Source organism: Erythrolamprus reginae, chromosome Z (assembly GCF_031021105.1).
Source record: "Erythrolamprus reginae isolate rEryReg1 chromosome Z, rEryReg1.hap1, whole genome shotgun sequence".
In the NCBI taxonomy this organism is placed as follows: Eukaryota; Metazoa; Chordata; class Lepidosauria; order Squamata; family Dipsadidae; genus Erythrolamprus; species Erythrolamprus reginae.
In genome coordinates this window covers 141616916-141638569 of record NC_091963.1, presented here as the reverse complement: position 1 = coordinate 141638569, position 21654 = coordinate 141616916, and the positions used below count along the sequence as shown (strand labels likewise).

The following is a 21654-nucleotide window of genomic DNA, read 5'->3' as shown; positions in this document are numbered from 1 at the left end:
ATCTTAAAAAGTAAAATATAAATAAATGAAGCTGATGATCATCATTATCTTAGAGTCCCATTTATCAGGAACATCCAATCAACTCCATAATGTCTATGGGGATTCTCAGTCATCTGTGTTTGTATCAGACTTTTTTTTTGTAAGAGGCAACTGGATTTTCTGATTTTTCTTTGAAGAAAAATCTCTCATCCAACAAGTTTCTCATCCAAGAAGCTTATTTAGCAGAATGTCCAGTTGCCTCTTGAAAAAATATCTTTCGGACATTCAATCAGCTACAACAAACTTTTAATGATTGCCTGGTATGTATGTGTGTTTGATTGGCTAATGTGTTAGAGTTTTTATAACAGGTTTTTAAAATTGTTTTTATTATCTATATTTGACTTATGCCTCTTGCATTCTATTATTCACTGCTTTCTTATCCATCATGTCAAATTGTGTGATGCTGTTATGAATGCATGTCTATTGACTAGAAATGAATGAATAAGGTTTTAGATTTAAAAAGCTTTGGTGCAAATGTCTTACCAGATATTTGTTTTGATTGATTGATTGATTGATTGATTGATTGATTGTAATCAAGCTGTTTGGACTCATATTGACACATAAGTAGATTTTTTTCCATGATAATCTATCTTTAACCTTATCTTTCAAGTCTCCCAATTATACACTTATTGCCATAAGGGCAAATTTATTCACATCACACTAAATGCCATTTAGCATGACAGCCCATGTGGTGTAATGATTGAAGGTTCTGAACTACTAGTAGTGTAGGGGGTAAAGAAAATACCTTATGAGAAACATGCAAAATTGCATAAGGAATTGATTTTTTTAAATGCAGAGTGATGAGATAACACTTGGAAGTAGATCAATCAGAAACCTCCTTAATTCATTTTAATATAAAAAGAGGGAAGAATTACATCATCTGATCATTCATGACTTAGTCATTCATGAATGGATTACTGCAACACAATCTATATCTATATTGTGATTGTATGGAGAGTACATGGAAAGTATTAAAATTTTCAGGTCATCTCACATGGACAGTTGTAGCTGGACAGTTATCTTTTCTTTTACGTATGCTTAAAGCATATGCACCAAGACAAATTCCTTGAGTGTCCAATCACACTTGGCCAATAAAAAAAAATCTTCTCTTCTCGTCTCTTCCTTTCTCTTCTCTGGGTGCAAGTCATTTTGGAAATGTGACACCTATGTTCCATAAATTGATTATTATGTACTGCTGCTTGTCAACTGATGACAGAAACGTTATCAGTTTTTACAGATATCTGGTTGAAAAGAATAAAACCATACTGACATAGATAGTCTTTTTGTAATTAACAAATTTTATTCAATTTCAGTGTTAGAGTAGGAGATAATATAATGAGAACACAAACCAAGTTGTTTAAAATGCAAGTTGTTTACTTGAAAATGAAATATCTTTAATGAAATCTATATATTTGCACCCAATGTTAAATTCTTCCCCTTCTTAGCTGTTCCTTGTTATTTAAATCAGGCCTCACCAGAATAATGTAACATTTTGGGAAGATGATAAAAGCCATTAACCCCCCACTGGAGCACAAAATGGAGAAGATCTCTACAGTCACCATATATTTTCCCTTCGTGCTCAAGTATGCTGGGACAAATGATAGCCAGATGCTGCAAAATATCAACATGCTGAAGGTAATAAATTTGGCTTCGTTAAAGGTGTCAGGCAACTTCCTGACCAAGAAAGCCACAATAAAACTAATGGTTGCCAGGAAACCCATAAACCCAAGGACACAGTAGAACATGACAGTTGACCCTTCATTGCACATCAAGACAATTTCATTTGGCATGGAATACATGTCAACATCTGGGAATGGGGGTGAGATTGATAGCCATACAGCACAAATAATGGTTTGAATAAAAGAGCAAGAAAAGACAATAGAAAGACCCAGTCTCTTTCCCATCCATTTTCTAATTCTGGACCCTGGCTTGGTAGCCATAAAAGCAAGAATTACAACGATAGTCTTTGCCAAAATGCTAGAAACTGCCATGGAAAAGATGATACCAAAAGTAACTTGCCGAAGAAGGCATGTCCACTGATGAGGTTGGCCAATAAATAGCAAAGCACAGAGAAACGAGAGCAAGAGTGAGATGAGAAGAATGTAGGTGAGGGTCTCATTGTTGGCTTTGACAATAGGCGTGTCATTGTGTTTAATGAAAAGCCAAAGCAGCAAAATAGTAAGGATAGAAAAAATAATAATAAAACTGGTGAAGGTGACCCCCAAAGTTTCTTCACAGGATAAAAATGTTATATATTTCAGAATGCATAAGTTTTGTTCTTCATTGGGATAAAGATCTTGCGAACACTGAAAGCAGTTGTCCATGTCTATGAAAAAAGAGAAGAAATTTTCAGTACTATTAACAGATTTCATGAAATAAACAAATCTAATTAACTATATAAACATGTACAGAACTTCATGATAGACAGCCAGCAGTTGTAGCTGTGAATAGTAGACTCTTTGTACCAGCTGCATCCATTCATGGAATGGGAAGCCTTGCTTGCCATCACCCATGCTTTTATAACCTTCTGTTTAATTACTGTAATGTGCTCTTCATGGGGCTTCCCTTGAAGAGCATTTGTAAAGTTCAACTGGTACAACATATAGCTACATGGCCCATATGAGACCACTAATCTATGAGTTGCAATTAAAGGTTCAGGTTGTCATCTTTAAAGTCCTGCATGGGTTGGGATAGGGTTACCCAAGGAATTGTCTTTTTCCAAGGATTTCTACCTGTCTAATTTGATCCAAAAGACTGAGCATGCTACAAATCCCATGAGGCAAACAGTGTCAGCTGGCAGATAATGAAGATTTTGTGCTAAAGCCCCTGCCTTTTGAAATATTCTCCTTTTAGAGATTAGAATGGTCCAACCCTGTTGGTTTCTTACAAAGTTTTAAACACTTGACTATGAAGAGGGAATTCATTAAGGATGCTGATACTTGGATTTCCTATTAGTTTATTTACTCAAATTGATTATTCATCATTAGTGCTGTTTGCACTATTTACTTGGTGGGTGTTTTTATTATTTTATTATTTTATTTTCTAAACTCTTTAAATTTTAGAATTCTAAACCTCCCACAATCACTTGGTTGATTTGGGGGACCCTAGAAATTGAATGAATGAATGAATGAATGAATGAATGAATGAATAGAAACATAGAAATGTAGATACATAGAAGATTGACAGCAGAAAAAGACCTCATGGTTGATCTAGTCTGCCCTTATACTATTTCCTGTATTTTATCTTGGGATGGATATATGTTTATCCCAGGCATGTTTAAATTCAGTTACTGTGGATTTACCAACCATGTCTGCTGGAAGTTTGTTCCAAGCATCTACTACTCTTTCAGTAAAATAATATTTTAGCATGTTTGTTCTAATCTTTCCCCAAACTAATCTCAGATTGTGCCCCCTTGTTCTTGTGTTCACTTTCCTATTAAAAACACTTCCCTCCTGGACCTTATTTAACTCTTTAACATATTTAAATGTTTCGATCATGTTCCCCAATGAATGAATGAATGAATGAATGAATGAATGAATGAATGAATGAATGAATGAATCAATCAATCAATCAATCAATCAATCAATCTGAGTACCTCAGCAGATAGTCAGTTGTGATCCCAAACAAAAAGTGAACAGTTATTCCTTTACAAATTATCAGAATTACCTTTCTGATTAGAAATCTTCCCTCCTGGACAAGAAAGGCAATCATAGCAGCAAAATGGTTTCCCTTCCTTTTGGGCCTTCCTATAACCTGGATGACAATTGTCATTGCAGAGAGAAAAAGGCTTTGTCTAAAGATAATGAAAGAGAAGAATAGTTTCCATATTGCAAATGTGCATATCTACAAATAACCATAGTGGTAAGTGCTTTCGTAGATGAATCATTCAGAAGAAATTCATATATGATAACTTATAAAGCAGAATTTTTAAGGAAAATATAATGATAGTGATAGATAGATAATCAGAGAAAAAAGTAATCTGACATATGTCAGCACTAATGAAATGCCATTTAAATGTTAAATTATGAATTTATTAGCATTCCTTAATGATATCTTTTTATTTATTTGTTTGTTTGTTTGTTTCTTGTTTGTTTCTTGGATTTATATGCCGCCCGTCTCCAAACACTCAGGGCAGCCTACAACATATAAAAGAACAGTAAAAACATCCTAAATTCAAATTTAATCTAAACTAACTAGTCTAAAATCCCAATTCATTAAAAACCAATCACGCTCATTCAAACAGTCAAACATACATTCCATTCATCAGCCGGGGGCTATCATCTAATGGCACAGGCGGGTCTTTAGATTCTTGCAGAAGGTGGGGAGGGCGGGGCCACTATGAATTTCTGGGGAGAGCTGGTTCCAGAAGGCCAGGGTCCCCACAGAGAAGGCTCTTCCACTAGGCCAGTGATGGCAAACGTATGGCACAGGTGCCACAGGTGGGATGCAGAGCCATATCTGCTGGCTAGCTGTTGCCCTAGCTCAGCTCCAATGTGCATGTGTGTGCCAGCCAGCTGATTTTTGGCTCACCCGGAGGCTCTGGGAGGGCGCTTTTACCCTCCCCCAGCTCCAGGGAAGCCTTTGGAGCCTGGGGAGGGTGAAACACGAGCCTACTGGACCCACCAGAAGTTGGGAAACAGGCCATTTCCAGCCTCCAGAGGGCTACTGGGGAGGAGGGGAGGCTGTTTTTGCATTCCCCAGGCACTGAATTATGGGTGTGGGCACTCACACATGCACGATAGGCACACACACACTCTTTTGGCAGCCAAGGATAAAAAGGTTTGCAACCACTGCCCTAGGCCATGCCAGGCCACATTGTCTAGTTGACAAAAATCCTTGATGTCAACGAACCAAATAGCATCTGGGAAATAAATCACATTCCACTTCTTTGCTCTCACACAAGGTTCTCTTTTTTAACATTGCCATGTTGGATTCGATGCTCTGTCATTCCAATACTAAATTAACTTCAGTTCTCCATTCAGGTTCATCTCACAACACCCACACCTACAAGTGCAATCACGTGGACCAATCCAGTGCAGGGATTCATTGGCTTCTACATTTGTTCAGTTGACCTTGGACTTTGTGTAAGGAATGTGTGGTGGTATAAATCTCTCTCTCTCTCTCACCCCTCCCATTTCCCTATCGCTGCTAATTGTGGCAGGCCCAAAGCTTCTAACTTCACGTAATGGCTTTGGGCCTGACACTAAATCCAATTAATTTAGACTAGTAATCTAAAAACCTCAGTAATATTAAAAATCAATCATGCCCATTCAAACATTACATTGTTGGCTAAGGGGCTAGAGTCTAATGGCCCCAATCCTGGTGACATAGATGAGTCTTCAGGCTCTTGTGGAAAGTGAGGAGGGTGGTGGCAGTGCGAATCTCTGGGGGAAGCTGATTCCAAATGGCCAGAGCACCCACACAGAAGTTGTCTAGTTGACAGGACCTGGAGAAGGTCAACTCTGTGAGATCTAACTAGCTGCTGGAACTCATGCAGCAGAAGGCATTCCCATAAGTAATCTGGTTTGAAGCCAGGTAGGGCTTTATAGGTCATAACCACTTTGAATTGTGTTCAGAAACCAATTGGCAGCCATTGTAGGTCACAGAGTGCTGGAGAGACATGAGTGTACCTAGGAAGGCTCATGACTGCTCACGCAGCTGCATTCTGCATATTCAGTGGTTTCCAAATGCTCTTCAAAGGTAGCCTCATGTAGAGAGCATTACAGTAGTCGAACCTTGAAGTGATAAGGGTGTAAGTGACTCTGAGTAGAGACTTTCATCCAGATAGGCCGCAACTGGTGCACCAGATAAACCTGGGTGAATGCCTTCTTTGCCACAGCTGAAAGATGGTGTCTAAGGTCAGCTGTAGATCAAGGAGGATGGTGGGATTGTCCTTTGGAGGCAGAACCCACAACCACTCCCTCTCATTGGGGTTGAGTCTGAGCTTCCTCACATACATACAAACCCTAACAACCTGCACCCCATGTCAGTTCAGCGAAGCGGATGTGGGTTAACAGGTTAAAACTCAACCATGAGAAGACAGAGTGTCTGTGCGTCCTTTCTCCTAAAGATGATTCCATCTGTCTGTCTTTGATTCTTGTGTGGTGAGGAGAAGCAATTTCCCCCTCAGATAAGGTCCACAATTTGGGTGTCCTCCTAGATCCACAGCCGAGGTTAAAACAACATCTCTGAACTAGGGGGGCTTTTGCATAACTTTGTCTTGTCTATCAGTGACCAGGAGGCCCTCTGCAGACTCACTCATGCTCTCATCACCTGTCATCTTGACTTTTTCAATTGCTCTACATGGGGCTATCCTTGAAGAGTGTTCAGAGACTTCATCTAGTGCAGAATGCAGCGGCACATGCAATAATGGGTGTACCAAAGTTCACTCATATTACACCACTCTTCTGTGAACTGCATTGGTTGCCAGTTGATCTCCAAACACAATTCAAGGTGTTGGTTATTACCTTTAAAGCACTAAATGACTCAGGGCCAGACTATCTACAGGACTGCCTCTGTCCTCATACCTCACTGCAGCCAGTAAGGGCCCAGAGAGTTGGCCTTCTTCAGGTCCCATCCACCAAACAATGTCAGTTGGTGGGACTTCAGGGAAGAGCCTTCTCTGTGGCAGCTCCGACCCTGTGGAATTAACTGCCCCCCCCAGAGATCTTCACTATCTCCACCCTACCAGTCTTATGGACAGTTAAGACCTGGCTTCTCCGGCAGGCCTGGAATTAGAGGCCCAGAGTGATTGTAATGTATGCATGATTTTTTAATGATATTGTTTCTTTTATTACACTGCTGATTTTATAGTGGTATTTTTTACTGTTCTTTTTTTAAAAACTATTTTTGTATTTATAACTGTTGTCAGTCGCTCTGAGTCCATTTCGGAATGAGCGGCATATAAACTAAATAAATGAATAAATAAACAAACAAACATGATTCATGCATACTTCTATTCTACAAAAAATAAAGTATTTGAAGATTTCCTATTTTGTTGCTTCCTTTCTCCTGTCCCATTAGCTGACACTTCTTTCTACATTTTGCCTGTATTTTCAGACAAAATTCTGAGATATTTGAAGAAGAGTTACTTAAAAAAAACATTTTTTTTCAAACTTTATAACTCCCAGATAGAATTTAAAAAGTTACAGGACCTACCTCATTAAACCATTTTGGCCAAATTATGGATTCCTCTAAAATAGTAAAAGTTGTTTCTGCAAGAGACAAGACTTGTATGTCTCCAACTTTGATTCTAAGAAAGGAAAGGTTTGGGAATGTTACCCAATTGATAATATCAAATCCAGTTTCCATTTCTCCATTTTGATTGAAGAAAATTGTTTCCCCAACACTGTTGTTAAATGAAATGATTTTCACAAAATGGTTGAGCTTAAGAGATAAGATGAAATATCAAGACATATTTAATGACATTGCTCTTTTCCATTTAAGTTTGTTTCATGTATAACAAATAGGCAGAAAACAAGAATTAGAATACTGTTCCGGATAAAAAGTAGAAATTAGGATTAATAAATGCATCATCTAAGAAGGCCTCAAGTTCTTGATTGCATGATACATGTTCCTGTGCAAGCTCATGCATATCACTAATTGAATGTGAATTGTGTCTGTATGGTTAAGTTTAATTCACAGCAGATTTCTCCATGCAAAAGTGGAGCTGCTTGGAATCATGATTTCAATCTGTATAGAAATTATTATTATTATTATTATTATTATTATTATTATTATTTAGGAAAAGCATGTTATACACTGTTAGAATAGGGTACACGTGTAAAGCAATACTAACATTCACAGCTCGTATCAGCCATTTTACAAAATGGTCTTCAGTAAATTTTGATATCAGGCCAAAGCCATCATGTGGAGTTAGACTTTGGCCTGCCACAGTAGTACAATATTAGGGGAATTGGGAGTAGTGAGTGAGAGGGAAAGTTACTAGCCACAACAAATTCTTTTCTTAAAGCCCAAGGTCATCTTTTGTTCTGCATCAGCTGAAGAAAAGAGGAAGTCGGTGGAATCCCTGCACTGGGACTGGTCCTTGTGATGAACTTGTAGGTGTGGGGATGTAGGATAAACCTTAACCTGGGTGGGGTACTGGAAAGACATTAGTATCGGAATGGCAGTTGCGTGACCAACATGGCTCTGTTAATAAATCGAACCTTGAGTGAGAGAATTTGGCTGGAATCTGATTTATTTCCCAGATGCTATTTGGGGCATTGACAATCAAAGTATAAGACTTTTCTAGTTAGTCTAGGATCTCTTCCATGAACCATAATGACCTAATTTAAATATGTTTCTCCAGGGTATTACCTTCCAAAAGTGTTGAGCCAGTAGGCTTTGAATTGCCTTATGGACACTCTTTTTCTTTTTTGATTGAAATGGAAGCATGTTTTGCAAAGCATATGCCATGGTGTAGACTGCATTGTAGATGCTGTAGCTGTGGGAAGTCATACTCATTTCAAAAATAGATGCTGGGAGATTTTCCAGTTTCTCCTTACCAGTGCAGGAGACTCTTCCTTGCCTGTCTATTGTAGACTTGGGAAAGGAACATCCAAAGGCCTCTTCCCAAAAACCCTGAATGAAACCATCTTCTCCTTCAAAATGAGCATTTATCAACTGAAGGAAGTCAGTGAATCTCGGGACCTCCTTTGAATGAACTGCTAAGGACAAGGCACCATGAAGCAAGTCTATGCCTTCCTTCTTTTGGAAGGGGAATGATGTGAATTCCATCTGAGCCGTCATAATGTAAACCCTTCCTTTTGCCATTATTGACACATCCTCATATGTTGACAATATGGAACCCATTCTGAAAAATATCATGGTCTCAATTTCACCATAAACAATGGATACATTAGCAGTGCTTTTAATTACAACATCATACTTATTTATTCCCTCTGTCACCATCTTACCAATGTCAGTAACTGATGTAATTACTGGGAATCGTTCTATATAATCATAGCAGATTCCTCTCTTAGAAAACATTGGAAGAACTTCTTGAACAAATTTCTCCCCATTGTTATCATTGTCATATAATACCCCAATCCATGTCCACTGGAAATGCAACAGTAACTCAAGAATCCCTTTATATTGTCTGTGTACATCTGGAAACATCTGGTGATAGGAAATAGCTTGAGTTTTCCTATTCATTTCAGAAGCCGAGCCATAAGTGAACTATAGAAATTAAAGAAAAAGGTATTAGAATATTTTTATCTAGATAAATCTTTAGTTTTATTATTCATATGAATGTGACTGAGATACAATTTCCTTTTTAAATAAAGAAACCATGAAATCAACTTAATCATATAGATTAAACATGCAATGGAACAGATGTTTTACCATGAATAATAACATCACTGAAAAAGTCATTTAATAAATAAGTGACATTTTTCCCTCCTCATAATGTTTCTATCATTACCTAAGCCATAAAAGGACATTTGTGTTTTTTTTTAAAAAAATTGAAAGTATCCTCAAGTAAAAAAAGTTTAATTATAGTAATATTCAGTGAAAATGCACTTTGTCTTGATTTCAAGCAACAAGAATCCCCAAAATACATTAATTAACCAAATCCATCAGTGATCAATATCTATAAGACTATCTTATGATAAATGATTAGAGCATAAAATTTAAGATTTGTTCCAAATAGCATGAATTGATATCTGAAATATGTTAAAATATACATTTTTGTCATTGGAAATAAAAGAAAAAAGTGAAGCTGAGTAAAGATTTTGGATTTATGTATTTATTTACTTGCTTGCTTGCTTGCTTGCTTGTTTGTTTATTTATTATTTATTTATGTATTTATATTATTAGTTAGTTAGTTAGTTAGTTAGTTAGTTAGTTAGTTAGTTAGTTAGTTAGTTAGTTTATTCATTCAATTTCTATGCTGCCTAAGGACTCTAGGCGGCTCACAGCAAAAATATAAAACATCAATAATGGTACTAAAACCTCTAGAACCTGTTTAAAAAACATTTACAATACAACAATTAAACCCCTGCATGCCATTCATGGACAGATCTTGCTCATTACCACCATAGGATTAACACCCCAGGCCTGTCAGAAAAGCCAGGTCTTTACCGCTTTCCAGAAGGCCAATTGAGATCCAGGAGGTAACTGGTTCCAGAGACCCATGGCAGCCACAGAGAAGGCCCTCCCCCATGGACCCACCAGCCGACACTGTTTAGCTGATGGGACTCAGAAAAGACCAACTCTGTTGGCCCTTACTGGTCACTGGGAGCTATGTGGTAGAAGGTGGTCTTGAAGATAGTCTGGCTTTAAGCCATGTAGAGCTTTAAAGGTAATGACTAACACCTTGAATTGCACCTGGAGACCAATTGGGAGCCAGTGTAGTTCACAGAGGATTGGTGTAATGTGGGTATATCTAGGTGTACAACAACTCGTGCAGTTGCATTCTGGATCAACTCTCTGAACACTCTTTGAGGTAGCCCCATATAGAGTATGTTGCAATAATCTAACTGTGAGTTGATAAGGGCATGAGTATTGTATTATACCTTCATCTCCTCCAACGTTTTGTTCTTCCCTTCCTTTATTTATTTATTCCCTTCCCTTCCTTTATTTATTCAATTCTTTTGCCTCTATTTCTGTCTTTTATTACAAATTTGGTGAATTGTTCTTTTTTAAAACATTCCCAGAATGTTTAAACACACTGTGGTATGCCCTATTTTTAAAAAGCTCTCTCTAGATCCTTCACTCTGTGCTCACTATTGCCCCATCTCACTTCTCCCCTTCTTATCAAAAGTCCTGGAGAGAATAGCTCTATCCCAGTTGAGGCCATACTTGGATGCTTGTAAGTTCTTTGACCCATTTCAATCAGGGTTTTGAACAGGTCATTCTCCTGAAACAGCCCTAAAATCATATATTAAATGAAGTCCTAGTGGTGAAGGCTCAGCATCTAACATCAATTTTAATTCTCCTTGATCTCTCCATTGCCTTTGACCCTTTAGGCCATCAGATTTTGTTAGTAGGTTTAGCGTCCTTGGGAAGCTCACCGTCTCCACCTCCAGGACATCCCAGTGGGACCCCACCAACCAGCTCCTCCTCATTGACACCACAGTCTGTCAACTTGACAAGTGTGTCGCGGAACTCAATCAGGCCATTGGCAATCTCCAGGAAGCGCACCTTGGCAAACTGCTCAGTATTCTCTGCAGCCCATAGAACATGGAAATCTTCATAAAATGTCTTCAGAAGCCTGTTCAGTTGCAAAGAGGCCTGTAGCCATCCAGTTGTAATTTGAGGAACTGCATAGTCACTTGTTTTAACCACAGTTAGTAGTAGCCGAGCAAGAAGGGATGAGAAGAGCGCACCTCAAGCAGGGCATAGGCAGGCATCTTTTCCTCTGCACCACCTCACCTCTCTCCTTCCAGCCACAAGAATCCCTTACTCAGGGGATGCCCAACTCTGCAATGGCTGGGCCAGGACAGCTGAGCAGAGAAAAAGCCAAGCTGGTACCAAACTGAGTTGTTTTTCTCTCTCCGTCTCCCTGCCTCCTAAGATGCCACCAATGTCAATGCCTTTGCCACTGCCACCACATCCCTGTGGCTGGCAGGTGCAGGACATGGTGGGATCGTGGCCAATGGAGCTGAGCCAAAGGGAAGATGGGACAGCAGCACCAAGCCTCCAGTTGAGCCTCCAGTCAATCTTTATTTATTTATTTACTTACTTACTTACTTACTTACTTACTTACTTACTTACTTGTTTGTTTGTTTGTTTGTTTGTTTGTTTGTTTGTTTGTTTGTTTGTTTGCTTGTTTATTTATTTATTTTATTGGATTTGTATGCCGCCCCTCTCCGTGGACTCGGGGTGGCTAACAACAGTGATAAAAACAGCATGTAACAATCCAATACTAAAACAACTAAAAAACTCTTATTATAAAACCAAACATACATACAAACATACCATGCATAAATTGTAGAGGCCTAGGGGGAAAGAATATATCAGTTCCCCCATGCCTGATAGCAGAGGTGGGTTTTAAGGAGCTTACAAAAGGCAAGGAGGGTGGGGGCAATTCTAATCTCTGGGGGGAGTTGGTTACAGAGGGCTGGGGCAGCCACAGAGAAGGCTCTTTCCCTGGGTCCCACCAAATGACATTGTTTAGTTGACGGGACTCGGAGAAGGCACACTCTCTGGGACCTAACTGGTCGCTGGGATTCGTGTGGCAGAAGGTGGTCCCGGAGATAATGTGTTCGGGTGCCATGAAGGGCTTTATAGGTCATAACCAACACTTTGAATTGTGACCGGAAACTGATTGGCAACCAATGCAGACTACGGAGTGTTGGTGTGACATGGGCATATTTAGGGAAGCCCATAATTGCTCTCATAGCTGCATTATGCACGATCTGAAGTTTCCGGACACTTTTCAAAGGTAGCCCCATGTAGAGAGCATTACAGTAGTCGAGCCCCGAGGTGATGAGGGCATGAGTGACTGTGAGCAGTGACTCCTGATCCAGATAGGGCCGCAACTGGTGCACCAGGCGAACCTGGGCAAATGCCCCCCTCACCACAGCTGAAAGATGTTTCTCTAATGTGAGCTATGGATTGAGGAGGACGCCCAAATTGTGGACCCTCTCTGAGGGGGTCAGTGATTTCCCACCCCAGGGTGATGGACGGACAGATGGAATTGTCCTTGGGAGGCAAAACCCACAGCCACTCCATCTTATCAGGGTTGTGTTTAAGTCTGTTGACACCCATCCAGACCCCAACAGCCTCCAGCAACCGGCACATCACTTCCATTGCTTCGCTGACTGGACATGGGGTGGAGATGTAAAGCTGGGAATCATCTGCATACTGATGATACATCACCCCATGCCCTTGAATGATCTCACCCAGTGGTTTCATGTAGATATTAAATAGCAGGAGGAAGAGGACCGATCCCTGAGGCGTCCCACAAGGAAGCAACCTAGAGGTTGACCTCTGACCCCCCACTAACACCAACTGCGACCGACTGGAGAGGAAGGAGGAGAACCACTGGAGAACAGTGCCTCCCACTCCCAACCCCTCCAGCCTGTGCAGAAGGATACCATGGTTGATGGTATTGAAAGCCGCTGAGAGGTCAAGGAGCACCAGGACAGAGGATAAACCCCTGTCCCGGGCTCGCCAGAGATTATCCATCAGAGCGACCAAAGCAGATTCCGTGCTGTAGCTGGGCCTGAATCCTGACTGCTGAGGGCCTAGATAATCGGCTTCGTCCAAGGACCGCTGGAGCGCCACCACCTTCTCAACAACCTTCCCCATGAAGGGAAGGTTGGAGACTGGGCAATAGTTGTTAAGAATGGCTGGGTCCAGGGAAGGCTTCTTGAGGAGGGGGCACACAAGTGCCTCCTTGTGAGGATTTGGGAAGGACCCCCTCCCCAGAGAAGCATTGACAATCTCCTGGACCCAGCTCCGTGTCACCTCCCTGCTAGCTGAAACCAGCCAGGAGGGACACGGATCCAGCAAACAGTTGGCGGAACTCAATCTTCTCCTCCCCCATCATGATTATGCTTGATTTAGATATGTTTGGGGAAAGTAAGGTACAAATGTAATGAATGGAAAGAATAAAATATATCTCAGAATATATAAATCAGTGTCATAGGGGCTATTATTGATCTATGCCAAAAAGTAATCCGTAGGTTGGTGAAAATTGCACTTTACCCTCCATTGAATGACCATAATTTAATGCCCAATTGTATATTTTGTGGGAAATTGTGCAACATTGTAAATGACTGCAATATTAAATGTTGTTCTCCATGGATGGGGAGAACAAGATTAGAGAGTGATTTATTCATACAGAAACGCAAGAATAATTGCCTTAGAGTAGTGATTGCTTGCATGTAATCAAGGAGATCACATCAAAGGAATGTGGGAAAAGGTCATTTGGAAGTAGATAAAGTAGATAAACACAGATAAAGTAGATAAACACAGAATTTTCAAAAGAGTGAATTAAATTAAAAATGATAATGATAAAAGCAGGAGTTTAGGGGTTAAGACATCATGCTAGAAAGCAAGAGGCCTTAGTTCAAGTTTAACCTTTAGCCAGAGATAGAATTCAGTCACTGTAACATTGCATATATTGTAAATAAATAGTTTAATATTTTTGTTTCATTTATGACCAAAACAAAAAGTTTCCCCAATATTTTAGATTTGCTTATTTCTCACTAAAGGAAAATCTAAGTTCTTCAGGTGTTTTCATTATCAATGAAAGCAAAATGCAACTGCTGTATTTTCCCCCCCATTCTATTCTTTCCAAAAGGGAGAGAATTTATCCTGAACTTAAAAGAAAGGCATAATGTTATACAATTCACCTCAAAAGAAAGAAACATGTATTTGAAAATGATTTGTCCTATAAAAAGTAATGCTTATCCTTATCTATATAAAATATTTACTCAAATGTCATTTTTAATTTCCACTTAACAAAACTATCTCTGTCCATGATTTAGTGTGAGATAAGACATGTTTATTATAGATAGTAACTAAACACAGACTGAGATAAAAATTGGGAGGAAAGTCTTACTTGTGGAATCTTGTAAATGGATAGGATGGCTGCCATGTGGATGCAGACTTCAGAATTAGGTCCTCCAATGACTGACACCAAGTTGTTTTCTGTGTCACAGCTGTAATTAGGGATTAACTTGCCTTGTGTTGAAAAGAGTTCCATTGAGGCATGATATGTCCAGCTTGCAATAAAATTGCTGTTGTAGATATGGAGGCCCAGGGTGAGATTGGGCAAAATCTGGGGATTTTCGTTGATCTCCTTTACAGCAAACACCAAAGACAAAATGTGTTGGTAGAGCTGAGTCACCACGCTGAATTGAAAATTACAAGTTGATTTGAGCATATTGATTTTTTAAAAAAGAGATGTAGGATATTTTCATTCAATTTACACCTTTAAACATAATGAAGTCATAATTATCCTCATATGATTGCTGATGAATGTTATTGAATACCGATACTGCTTTAAAAACATTGTCAAACATCAGAAAATTGGCAAGAATGCAAGTGTGTGTGTATTTGTGTGTGTGTCACACATAGAGAATCTTTTTGCAATTGTGAACAATTGATTAACTGATAGATTCAGTGGTCACCTGCATCAGATTGTTGTCTCCTCTTTCCCTTGTCTCATGAATTAATATTTATCATCTTCATTGTCATCAGATCCTCCTAGCTACAAAAGTTTTTCAAAATCTGAAATAGTGATAGCAACAGCACTTAGATTTGCTTTATAGTGCATAGTAAATGCATCTATATGAATGGGGTTGAATTTCCAATGCATTATTGGATTGACTTTCAAATCTAACTTATTCTAAAACAATTTCAGTCTTCACAGAAAAGGGTTAATACAATACAGAATCAGCACAAATGCATGAAACCCATCTTCTGAATAATTAGTTTTAGATACATGAGCAACTTACTCAACATCAAAGAAAAGGTCAGTAGAAGGCTTTTCGTGAAAGTGCATTGTGTTTGAAAATATATAGATTTGAGACAAAATAGCAGCAACAATTACATCTCCTGATTGATAGTATTTATGAGGAATTGGAATAGGATCACTAACAATGCAGTTTGTGTTATGAATCTCTGAGAGTATCCCACATAAAAGCATCAAAATAATATAGAAATTCATTAATTTGCATAATATAATTCCTACTCTATAGTCTTTCATTTGTCTAATTTTGACTTGTAATAAACTCTTTGCTGCAATGATCTTGTGATTGTTTTACAAGGATGAGAAATCCACAAAGGACAACACTAATATATATACAGCATATTATTTCTTTCCTAGTACGATTTGATGACTTATTAGTAATTTAGACTATCACTGTGTTGTATCTTTTTATTCTTGATGAATACATTTTATTCTCCTTATGTACACTGAGAGTAAATACACGAAAGACAAATTCTGAGTTGTGTCCATCACACTTGCCCAATAAAGAATTCTATCTATCTACAATGTTTCTTTACATTATAGAGCAAATAATATCTGCCTCTTCCTTTACTTTTTCTAGTGATTAATGGAATTCCCTTGAGACCTGAGGATGAAGTAATGGTAATTGGAGTTAATTTGATAATTGCCAGAAAAATAACCACATATTCAAGACCACAAATTATATGTGATATCACAGGAATATATTCAGTATTTAAAATAAGAATATATTCATCAAATTGTACGATGAATATATTCATCATAAAAACTTTCTCCAGCCATTCTCCCTGGATTTGCAAGACTCAGAGGTCAAGGTATTCCTTAGAGTTCCATATGAAACTTTGTGGATTTCTCATTTTGTTTCAATGGGAATAGACTAAAACTAGTATCTTTCATCATGTAAAATATGACAGAAATGGCACTTTGAGAAACAAATGTTAGTTGAACCCACTGGCAATAAATTATGTAGTCTGCAAGGAATTGGAGAATATGACCAGGATTTCAGCTTTATTTATTTATTTGTTTTAATTTTTAATTCACAAAGATATTGATCATCATGTAGAATTCATTTGCTGCTGTTAGTCTGCATTTAGTTAATTATTAATCTAATCCTTAGTTGCGCTTGTAGCTCTTTGTGTCATTGATTTTAGGAAATACAGCAGGTAAATTCTCCTTCCTGCAGACATTTTATTACCATCCCAAGGAACATATACAGTGATACCTCGTCTTACGAACCCCTCGTCATACGAACTTTTTGAGATACGAACCCAGGGTTTAAGATTTCTTTGCCTCGTCTTAAAAACCCTTTCCATCTTACGAACCTGACCCCGGGTCCATGGGTTCTCTTACTGCACCTGCGCTCTCGTCCTACGCCTGTGCTCTCTGACTGCTGAAGGGATTCCCCTGCCTTGTGACTGTCACTGCTGGGATTTCCCGCCCCACCCCCTTTTGCTTGCACCTGAGGTGGGGAACACCAGAGCTGCCCCATTTCCCTGCCACTTTCACCTCTAGGCCTCCGCTTCCTCTGCTCCCTGCAGCCGCCCAATCCTGCTACCAAAATCCCCCCTAGCCTTCTGCTTCCTTTGCCCCATCTTGCTGCTAAAATCACCCCTCCAAAAGCTTCCTACATTGCCTGAAATTCCACTCAAAATTGCTCCTTCAAAACCTTCCTACATTGCCCCAAATTCCCCCAAAAGTGCCCCTTCAAAACCTTCCTATGTTGCCCGAAATTCCCCCAAAAATTGCCCCTTCAAAATTTTCCTACGTTGCCCCAAATTCCCCCCAAAACACCCCTTCAAAACCTTCATACGTTGCCCCAAATTCCCCCCAAAATCGCCCCTTCAAAAGCTTCCTACCTTGCCCCAAATTGCTTCTAATATCGCCCCTCCAGATGCTTCCTATGCCACCCAAATCGAGGTCCTAATGAAGGCAAATGGAATGAGGAAAGGCAGCAAGGACAAACAAGGCATTTTGAAAGGAGAGTTGAGTTTGGAAGACTTTCGAAGGGATTTGGGGTGGCTTAGGAAGATTTTGAAGGGGCGATTTTTGGGGGAATTTGGGGTATCGTAGGAAGGCTTTGGAGTGGTGAATTTGGGGGGAATTTGGGGCAATGTAGGAAGGTTTGGGAGGGACAATATTTGGGGGAATTTAGGGCAATGTAGGAAGGGTTTGGAGTGGCGATTTTGGGGGGAATTTGGGGCAACATAGTAAGGTTTTGAAGGGGCAATTTTGGGAGAGATTTGGGGTGGCATTAGCCTCCATTTCTAATTTCTCCTCGCAGTCTGTCTCCACTCCGTTAGCCTTCACTTTGTCCACCTGCTGCTTTTTCTTTAAGCCTTAAAGTTTGGATTTTCCTAATGGCTTTTCATGCATTATTTGCTTTTACATTGATTACTATGGGAAACAATGTTTCATCTTATGAACTTTTCACCTTATGAACCTCGTCCCGGAACCAATTAAGTTCGTAAGACAAGGTATCACTGTACTTGGTTTTCAGATAAAGATTTAAAATTAATGGTTATGTAGCTAGCATTTATTGACTGATTTGAAGCCCATAAATCCCAAACCACATGATCACAAACATTGTCTAGTTAACAGGACCTGAAGAAGGCCGACTCTGAGGGACTCATGAGGCAGGAAGTGATCCTGCAAGTAATCTGATCCGATGCCATGTAGGGCTTTCTAGATGATAACCAACACTTTGAATTGCATCTGAAAACCAATAGGCAGCCTATGCAGTCTGCGGAGTGCTGGAGAGACATGAGCATACCTAGGAAGGCCATGTCCACTCGTGTGGCTGCATTTGCACGATTTGCAGTTTCCGAACACTCATAAAGAGAGCATTGTAGTAGTTGAACCTCAAGATGATAAGGGCATGAGTTATTGTGAGTAGACTCCCTATCCAAATAGGGCCGCAACCGGTGCACCAGGCAAACCTGGCCAAACGCCCCCTTGCCACAGGTAAAAGATGATAGGCCATTCCAGATTTAGGTTATTTTATCTGCAAAAAACTTGTTAAAATCCTCAGCACTATCCTCCATGGGTTCATCAACATCCCCCTCCTGATTAAGTGGGAACAAGTCACCAGGGTGGTGGGCAGGATTCTGTAGATGCAATCATTTCATTCTGAGTGCCAATTTATAAGTCTTAATATGAGCTCTTATAAGTGTTTGGTCAGATTCAAGTTTACTTTTCCTGCAATGTTTCATTCTGGCATTTCATTCCCCAGAGTTCCTCAGTGAACCAAGTGAACCAAGGAGATTTCCAGGGTCTACTGCCATAGAGAGGTCACAAAGATGGAATTTTATCTAGAGCCCCCGTTGCTGCCATATTCCAGGATGCAGCAAGGGACTCTCCTGAACTGTTTACAAGCAAATCTGGTAAAATCCCAAGCACCCTCTGAAAGCCCTGTGGGTCCATCAGGCACCTGGGGTGGAACCACATAATCAGTCCCACCTCCCTACAGGGGAGGATTGGAGGCTTAAAATCAAGCCATAGCAGAAAATGGTCTGACCATGACAAAGGCAAGGTATCTCAGCCCCTTAAATTCAGATCATTACTCAACTGCCCTGAGAGGAATACCATGTCAGGAGTGTGCTCCCCCTCATGAATTGAACCCTGAATTACTTGGAGCAGATCCATGGTTGCCATGGTGGTCATCAACTCCTGTGCTAACCTTCACCAAGGATTCACCAAGCGATAGTAAGTTAAAGTCCCACAAGACAATAAGTCTGGGGAACGTCACTGCCAGCCTGGCTACCTCCATGAGTAGCACAGGCAAAGGTGTTGACATGCAGCTGGGAGGGAAATACATGACCAGCAAGGTCACATGAACCCCTAAATCCAACTTCACAAAGAGTGACTCACAACCCGCTATCTCAGGAGCAGCGGGCTTGTGTATGCTGATCGTCTACTTGGCTATAATAGCCACTCCTCCCCCCCTTCCCTGAGGTCATGACTGGCGCCACACCTGAAATCCAGCTGGACACATTTCAGAGAGAGGTCTCAGTCATGGATGCCATGTCAGCCTCCACATCCAGGAGTAAATCCTGGATGAAGGGAACTTTATCTACAACCAACCTGGAATTACGTAGCAACAGCCTAAGCCCAGGGTCCAGATTTCACTTGCCACCATCACCCCGGGCTGAGCTCATGGAGCTGGAACAAGGGATCACTTACAAGCAGCAAGCTCTTGCTCCTCAAGAGTGGCCTACCCAATGCCTCCCGTCATATCTGCCTCTCCCCAGCAAGACTGGGGAGACTCTGCCACCCAAGAGATAGGCTCCCCCATGCCTCACACCAGACAAAGTAGCCCTTCTATTTACCTCACTCATCCCAAATATCCTCTCCATCCATTTATATTCACTTATCTGTCGCTAAAAATTAACTTCCTTTAATTTAATTAAAAAACAGCAATAATAATCGACCAAACTATACCATAAGCATCCAATAATTCACTCCATTACCTCCATTCACATTCCTATATCCATACATCTTAATAATCCCACCCAGTTAAACTGACTAAAGACCCCACCCAATTTAATTTAAGCTAGTATTTAGAGATACATAATAAAAACTAGCTCCCCAATCCCCCCCAATTTAAAAACCAGTTAAGAAGCAATCCCCTCCCACTCCCCCAACCCTCTCAGTTGATTGAATAGAGTTGATTTAAAAGAACAATGTTCAGTTGTAAAATCAAATATTACTCCTTTCCCCTATCACCAGGGAATGTCCCCTCCCATGTGTCTTACAGAGACACATAAGCTTCCCAAAATGGACAAAGAGTCCTATTTTGTAACTTTAAAAAGGTATACCAAAGAAAGACTACAGTGTCACATTTCTTTCTTAACTTCATGCTCCTTTCTTGCTTTCTAGAATTTTTTGTTTATTTTTTTAAATAATTCCACTGCAATTATTAATTCTTCTAATGTAATGCCTTCTACAACTTTGTTAACAATAAACTCAAAAGCTCTAGACCCATACCACCCCTTAAAGGACCAAACAATATATACCATAATGATGAATCAGTCAAAGCCAACCTCTTTAACATCTTCTTCAGCTCAGTCTTTGTTAACAACAATGGCTTATGCCCAACATTTGCTAATCGCACCACAAATAACCTCAATGATCTTACACAAATTGATTTTACAGAAGATAACATTAGAAAGGCATTACACAACCTAAAACCATCTTTATCTATTGGACCAGATGGACTATGTGCATACTTCTTAAAAAAAGCTCTCCTCCACCTTGGCTGAACCTCTGAGCATAATTTTTAATAAATCCTTCAGTACTAGCTCCCTACCCACACTATGGTCACTTGCCACAGTCATCCCTATCTTCAAAAAAGGAGATCCAAGCAACGTTGAAAATTACAGACCTATCTCCTTGTGTTGTGTCACCTGAAAAGTTATGGAATCAATCATAAACCAATCCATTACACTCCACCTTGAAGCTAATAACCTACTTTCCAATAAACAATTTAGTTTCAGAAAAAAAATATCCTGTAATCTACAACTCTTACACTGTAAAAACATTTGGATCACTCAACGTGACCAAGATAATCAAATTGATGCTATCTATATTGTCTTTTGCAAAGCCTTTAACTCAGTTGTCCACGACAAACCTCTTCTGAAACTCAAATCCTACAGCATCTCTGGACTACTACACAATTAGTTAACAGCATTCCTATCTAACAGACAACAAGTGGTCAAAATAGGAAGTGCCACTTCTCTTCCTGCACTTGTTAACAGTGGTGTCCCTCAAGGTAGTGTTTTAGGACCCACACTATTCATATTATACATAACGATCTTTGCAATTGCACCACTAGCAATTGCATTCTCTTTGCAGATGATGTCAAATATTTAATACTACCTACAATGCTGTTCCCCTTCAAAAAGACCTTGACCACGTAGCAGAATGGTCTAAAACCTGGCAACTTCAAATCTCCATCACTAAATGCTCTGTCTTACATATTGGTAAAAAGAATCAGAATACTAAATATAAACTTGGAGGAATTGAACTTATTGATAACCCTCAATCTGTCAAAGACCTTGGAATACTCATATCCAATGACCTAAGTCCTATAGCCCATTGCCAAAAAGACTTTAAGAGTTGTTAACCTAATCCTTCACAGCTTCTTCTCTGGGAATTTTGAACTGCTAACAAGAGCTTAGAAAACATTTGTCAGA

The 21654-nt window shown here is 39.7% G+C and overlaps 1 protein-coding gene across 1 annotated transcript; it reads right to left on the bottom strand.

Moving 5' to 3' along the window:
• Positions 1-1463: 1463 nt before the first annotated feature.
• LOC139154223 (vomeronasal type-2 receptor 26-like) lies at positions 1464-15499 on the bottom strand. Its single transcript, XM_070728652.1, has 6 exons — positions 15453-15499; positions 14555-14846; positions 8359-9219; positions 7198-7425; positions 3706-3832; positions 1464-2365 (listed from the first exon to the last, which is right to left on the bottom strand). The coding sequence occupies exons 1-6, from the start codon at positions 15497-15499 to the stop codon at positions 1464-1466; spliced, it is 2457 nt and encodes an 818-aa protein (XP_070584753.1).
• Positions 15500-21654: the final 6155 nt, after the last annotated feature.